General features: G+C 39.3%; 1 protein-coding gene across 1 annotated transcript in view; it reads left to right on the plus strand.

Annotated features, from left to right (window-relative positions):
• The first annotated feature begins 3,648 nt into the window (after positions 1-3,648).
• The window catches only part of LOC125041270, a 24,786-nt gene continuing 20,934 nt past the window's right edge, over positions 3,649-7,500 (plus strand). The window contains exons 1-2 of the mRNA XM_047636107.1: positions 3,649-3,860; positions 7,233-7,372. Coding sequence (XP_047492063.1) covers positions 3,649-3,860; positions 7,233-7,372 — 352 coding nt within the window. The remainder of the gene's footprint in view (positions 3,861-7,232; positions 7,373-7,500) is intronic.

Here is a 7,500-nt window from a genome sequence, read left to right on the forward strand (position 1 = left end):
ATAATGATGGTTATTATCGTGATCATTAATGCTATTGCTAATGTTATTGTTATTGTTGTTGTTATTGTTATAGCTATGACAATAATAATTGTAATAATAAGAATGTTAATCATTATTATTATTATCATTACTATTATTACTATCATTATTATTAATAAAACCATCACCATAACCATCATCATCATATTTTTACTTAGGTTAATATTACTAACAGTACTACTACAATTATTTTGATGAAAAAGTAGCATTCATTCCTACACACACGTATCCGCATACATCCTTTTTATTTTATTATTATTATTATTATTATTTTTTTTTATCGACCGAATCCCCAGCGAATCTTCCACAGAAAGACTTGGCCTGTGGATCCATTGTTGTCAAAAGTGGTGGTTTGAAAAGTCAGTTATCTATATTTTGGATATGCCCTAGTTTTTTTCTTCTAATTCTAATTCTTCCTCTATTTCTCTTTTCTTCTTCTTCTTCTTCTTCTTCTTCTTCTATTTCTTCTTCCTTCTCCTCTTTTTTTCATTTTCATTTCGCCTCTTATTTCTTCTTTTTCATTTCATTTCGTTCACGAGCTGCTATTTTATTTTCTTCTTCTTTCTTATTTTTCATTTCGCTTACGAGCTGCTGTTAATACTCAACGGCTGTCAGCAGAGCCATAAGATTCGAATGTGGGAAAGATTCTCTGCCGTTGTATCTAGAACATTCCTCAAGCAGTGACATTCGATCCCTTGGCTCGTCTGATTACAACATATATACTTCTTTACCGTGTTGAGAATTAGATTTAAACAGAGAGAGAAGAGAGTGAAAAAATATAAGCTGTTAAGAGTCTTATTTTAAAGTTTTCAGTAGTAACAATAGGCTAATCCAGTTTGTAACAAGTTTTTTTTTCGCAGGATTTAGATTTTTATCTCTCATTCTGAAAATTTTGCGCTGACTAACACTAACACAAAGCCACAGCGCAGGTGATTTTTTTTTTTTTTTTTTTTTTTTGAGGGGGAGGGGTAAGACAAACTCTCGGTTTGTCCCTGTTTTGTACTCCCATAGGTAAGATATGAGTACTCTATATGCAATCTAGCTAATATAATTACCGTTAGAGATAGAGAAGCAGCAAATATATAGATTATATAATATATGATAGACAATCTTTTACGTAAAAAATGACATCTATTCATCAGAAAACTAAGGATATAGCTTATGTGATCTTAAAGTTCAAAAGGTCAGCGTAAAACCAAAACTTGACGGAGTAACGAGTGGGCGGAAAGCTACATTTTTTTACGCATACTCTCCTTTTGGGGAGACGAGATAGTGCCATGCGTCACTTCATCCTTTTGAGATAACATTTCCTCAATAAACATGTCGAATCGGAAAACCAGAATCGTTTTTTCTTCATGATCCTGATATACTTACCTACTGTCTAATGTCCTTGTCCAAGCAACGAGGCGCGAGGCCCTAGGGGTGTCGGGTAGTCGTGAGGAAAAAAGAAAATAATAATCTTAAGACATTTACTAGTGTCCATTGTAAGAATATACTATAAGGCCATGTCTTCTTGGAATATTGCATTGCAGTTAGGTAAATAAAGTTTATACACATTGCTGATCTCTTTCTCTCTCTCTCTCTCTCTCTCTCTCTCTCTCTCTCTCTCTCTCTCTCTCTCTCTCTCTCTCTCTCTCTCTCTCTCTCTCTCTCTCTCTCTCATAGCCTATAGTCTGGGGGTCGCTAGCATGTTGGAGGTATGAAGAACCAATGAAATCTGTGGCATTATATCTCTCTCGTGAACGTTTCATTTCCGATCGTTGGTGGAAGTTGAGGTGAACCTTTTCCTTTCCCTTGTCAGGAAATGGTGGAGTGTGGGTTGCCTAGGGCTCTGGTATCTCTGTGCCCGAGGCTTTCATTATCCAGATATATATTAGTTTCATCACCATCATCCTTACGATTACCATTACCATCCTCCTCTTCCTCATCTTCCTCATCACTATCCTCCTCCTTATTGCTTATTATGTAATTGTCTAAACGGTGCTTATTATATCTTGCACTGTAGTAATAAGTAATATATATTACAACTAATAGCGATGCCTCACCAAAGTTTTAAAGATTATCCAGACAAACGTTTGTTTGATCAAGGAATTCAAACACACACACCCTCTGACGTACTGAAGACATGGAGCCCACTTCAAACATTATTTACGCCTTGGTGGACAATGTGAGAGCCAGAGATCAATTATAGAAAAACACCCACAAATTCCATAATTGCAGAAAGTTAAAAATGATTATAATGAATGTAATCAACATGAAACTTTGCTTTGCCGAGGTTATATTTTTTCTTTTTTTCTTTTAAGGGGGACGATGTTTCTCCACAGAGGGACACTGTACATTATGTGACCAACCCAATCCGGTCTGTAGCTGACAGGCACTCGGCATGGCTATCGAGGGATCCCCGGACAGAGAAGACTAGTGTGACCGCTGCTGTAGTGAACTAAACAAGCCTGCGCAAAATAACAGATTATGAGAGGAGTGACTGTTTTATACCTAAGATCAACGTTGAGCGCTACACCTAACTCGTTAATTTGTCTTATCATATAATTATTCAAACATCCTGGTTCTGCTCACAACCATGGACGTTTCCCTGACATTCCCACTGGATTCTAACATAGTGCATCTTTACTGTATGGCTGAAAATAATCAAGTATTAAAAGTACTAAAAGCACTAAGGAATGGAGTAATCACTCTTACCATTTTAAGAAAGAAAAGGCTAATATTATTTGAAGTGTACCGGAATAACGAGTTCCTTTTTATAGAAGAGTGATATTCAGGTTCCTAACGGAGTGGCATATATTTCGTCCCAGGAAAATTCATGAAAAAGAGTGATCGTTGATGGGTAGTGTGCTCGTTGTGTAGGGATTATTGTTTCCGAGTAAAGGCCATCCTTTTACTCTTCCAGGAAAAGTGCTGCTAGCCTCATATGGGTGTCTTTCTATATAATTTTTATAAACAGATAAATGCATATATATATATATATATATATATATATATACATATATATAATACATAAATATATATAATTCACACACACACACACACACAATCTCTCTCTTTTTCTCTCTCTCATACATGTATGTATGTGTATAGGTATATGTATATATGTATATGTGTGTGTGTGTGTATGTATGCATGTATATGTGTACATGTATGTGTATATGTATGTATGTATGTATGTATATATATATATGTGTGTGTGTGTGTGTGTGTGTGTGTGTGTGTGTGTGTGTGTGTGTGTGTGTGTGTGTGTGCGCCTGTGCCTGTGTGTGTATGCGTGCGTGTGCGGTATAAGTATATGTATATGAATATATGTATGTATGTTATATATTGTACATTATATGTTATATTGTTATATATTATTTATTATATATTATATGTTAAATGTTATATATCATATATCTTATTAAACTACTCCGCACGTGCCTTGAAGACTTGCAAAGTAAGTTGTGATTGGTGCAGGCAGATGATGACTTGCAGAGACGTGTTCTGAGGCTGGATGCCCAAAAAGGCAAGGCCGAGGGAAGAAGCGGCAGTCGGGCGCCGAACTCTGTTCCAGGAAGGTGTATGGATGTCGACTGGAAGGCGAGTTCAGCATTTAGCCGAATCATGCTTACACAAGACAGGAGCTTACGAGGAAGGAGACAGCAATGGAAGTACGGAGGGATGCTGTGGATGCGTTATTGTGGAAAACGATATGTAAAGTCGTACTTGGTTTATGGAACCTCTCCAGTTGGTGTGATGACCGTCATGTGTAACGGTTGCAGCGCGTTGCCTCGTGGGAAGCAAGGGACTGCTGTGTTATCTCATGATAATGTGACGTGATATGATGTGCAAATCCATGATAATGACAGTGTGTGTGTGTGTGTGTGTGTGTGTGTGTGTGTGTGTGTGTGTGTGTGTGTGTGTGTGTGTGTGTGTGTGTGTGTGTGTGTGTGTATGTGTATGTGTTGTGTGTGTGTGTGTGTGTGTGTGTGTGTGTGTGTGTGTGTGTGTGTGTGTGTGTGTGTGTGTGTGTGTGTGTGTGTGTGAAACAATAAATCGAGCACTTTTCACTTTAAACCCTGTACTGGCAACTTACCATGAAAAACTTTACTATTACTGTACAGATTTCAAATGTACTTCTTTGCGGGAAGGAAAAATTGAGGCGCCTGCTGTAAGTCCGCCAGGCTTTATTCCAGAATGTCAGCAAGTTCAGATGACAACAAAATATCTAATTGAGCGTTTGTAAGAAGTATTATGCAAGACAAAAGGCAGCCAGGTACGGTTAACTACTTTCAAAATCAAAGTATGAGGAATTATCCAAGGGAATTCCTTCAATCGAGATTTTTACTCTCACGAAAGCCTTACAGAGGTTCGGTGGCATTTTTAAGGGTATTATTTCCTTACACCTTTAATGAATCTGAATCTTCACATTGCTCTGTTTTATCTTGCCTTCATATAGAGTTCACCATTGCAAAATCTATTATAGGCGATAATACAGTGGAGAGAACGAAAAAAAAAAAAAAATTACTGGGCTAAGGAACACTTAGATTGTCAATCGTCATCTGTATTGTAATTCTGGCCGGTTTCGTTCATTCATTCGCGTGTTATGCATGAAATCATAGTCGGGAGTGTAACTGATAACATAAATGCTAAAATATGACACACACGTTACAATATAATAATTCTGCTTGTGGTTCGTCCGTCCGTCCTTTCGATTGCACGTTACGCCTTAATCATCACTTGAGTGCATTGAATTATTAGTTCGACCGTCATTTTATGAACATATATATTATTTACACGACTATCCGAGTAGAAAGGGAAAATTTGGAAGGTAGGAGGAGAAGGGGGAAAGAAAAGAGATTGAAAGAAGAAACGGGGAGAAGAAGAAAGGGAGGAGAGGAGGCTTAAAGAGGTAAGGAGGGAAGGGAGGGGGAGGGGGGTTAAAGAGCAAAGGGAGATGGGAAGGGGGAAAGGGAGGGGGCTTAAAGTGGAAAGTGGGAAAGAGGGGGCTCAGATAAAAAGGGGGAGAGGGGAAGGGAAAGGGATAAGGGAGCGAAGGAGGTGAGAGAGGTTAAGAAGGAAGAGGAGGGAAAAGGAAGGAGACAGATGTTGGGCTTAAAGTAGAAAGAGAGGCGTGGATTTAAGGAAGATTTGGGAGTGAGAGAGAGAGTGAGAGAGCGGAAAAGGAAAAGGCAGAGCGAGAGAGAAAGGGAAGGGGAGAGAAGAGGTGAGAGGTAGAATTAAGAGGGTGAAAGAAGGAGAGAGGAGGGAGAAGTACCTCTTACATTTTTTTTTTTTTCGTTTCGTGAAATTTCCACGGGAATTTTCCCATTAGTTACTTTATATTTTGATAATTCTACATGATTTACAGAAATATCAATAACCGACAGTGAATACTGTTTCATACTAGCCTCGCACCGCCTGTATTTGTTTAGGGGAATCTTCAGTGTTACAAGTATTTTTGAACGCAGACTCTCAACCTCTTTTGGACTTGTACGATTCATGTTTTTAACCACTTTCCTAAACTGATAAAAGTATATAACAAACAGTATGGCAAATTATTCCTTATCTGTGGTATTTTTTAACCAAAACCAGGAAGAGGATCGTCAATGCAATCGTAAATACTCTGCGATATACGTTAAGTACCCAATATCTTCTGAATCACGAGCTCTTAAATCACGGAAAAAAATTCTTATGCCTATCTGGCAAGTAACAGTCTCGTTCCCATAACTAGCAAAGATTCTCCGAAATTGGCTAAACCTTGCAAAACCCAATTCCACCTAAACCAATCAAAACCCACTACACAGTGACAATAAAACATCTTCGTTCAACCACAAAATCAATCCGTCTCTGAAAAAATATGCATCGTCAACTCGCCTATGAGTCGCACTCCAAACGCCCATTTAAACTTGACATCCCAAGCAGTGGTCCTAGATAGCGCTTGGCATGAAAATAAAATCGGAAATTCATTCAAATAAATAGATAAGTAAAACGTACTGTATATAATTTTGAATGAATGAATGATTTTGCTAACAAGAATACCTTGCATTTCTTAGACAGACGTCACTGTTGACGTGTCTTGGGCTATTTCTGTGTAATCTTATTATTACTGTTGTTACTATTATTATTATCAGTATCATCATCATCATCATCACCACCATTGTAATCTTTATCAGTATCTTTATATTTATCTTTATATTTATTTTTATCTTTATCATCATCAGTATCATCATCATCATCATCATCATCATCATCATCATCATCATCATCATCATCATCATCATCATCATCATCATCATCATCATCATCATCATCATCATCATCATCATCATCATCATCATCATCCTTATTATTACTGATATTATTATTTTGGCACAGATAAAAACAAAATATGTGTTTCGGTTAGAAAGTGGAAATGAACATCTAATTTCGCCATAAAAGAAAAACTTCACGAAAGTTAAATGACCGAGGACCATTTAGCTACGTCTATGCAGATCCCAAGCGCGTCCAGCATCTTCCACCCCTTGTTTCCCGTGAAAAAATACTCCCAACCATTTAAAAACAGACCAACAGCATCCCCTAACCACCTCATTAAATTTCCTTTATCATCTGACCCCCAAATATAACAAGAGAAAAAGTAAAAAAACACCCATCCCTAAATGAATGGTAAAACACTCTTCCCTGTTGATACTATGGTAGCAAAACCCACAATCTAGTCTTTGCATTGTGGGTTTATCTATTAAAGGAACGATTCCTTCAATGAGCGTCACCCCACGCCAAACCTAAACATGAACTTGACACCACAAACAAGTTCAAGCAAGTTCCTATACCTCCCCACCAACCCCCCCCCCCCAAGAAAAACAAACAAACCTCTTGAACCCCGCCCCCCAAGAAGAACCCCCCCAACCCCGCCCCCACCCCAAACCCCATCCGCCCCCCAAGAAGAAACCCCCCGAACCCCGCCCCCCACCCCAAACCCCACCCGCCCCCCAAGAATAACCCCCCCTGAACCCCTCTCCCCACTCCAAATCCCACCGGCCCCTATTCCACCCCCAACTTGAACCCCGCCCCCACTCCAAACCCCACCCGCCCCCCATTCCACCTCCCCCCCTTGAACCCCGCCCCCCATTCCACCTCCCCCCCTTGAACCCCGCCCCCCCACTCCAACCCCGAATTCAAACTTGGCGCCGCGGTGGGTTCGTCGGCAGAGCCACCTATCGGCGAGTTTCCGCACTTCAAGAAAAAGAAGAAGGCGATGAGAAGAAGAAGAAGCAACAACAGGCGACACTTCTTCCCTTTTTTACGGATTTCTACTATGCTTGCAGTCACTGGCGGGTTTTTGGATCAGGTGAGAGTTGTCTAAGGCTGAGCTAAAGGCAGAGAGGAGGGAATCCAACTCAAAAACGCCGCGGAAAGGAACGAAGTATTAAAGGATGTGTACAGTATATATGTTTTTGTTCTCTTGTTTTTTTCCTT

The sequence above is a fragment of the Penaeus chinensis genome, chromosome 30, assembly GCF_019202785.1.
Source record: "Penaeus chinensis breed Huanghai No. 1 chromosome 30, ASM1920278v2, whole genome shotgun sequence".
NCBI lineage: Eukaryota > Metazoa > Arthropoda > Malacostraca > Decapoda > Penaeidae > Penaeus > Penaeus chinensis.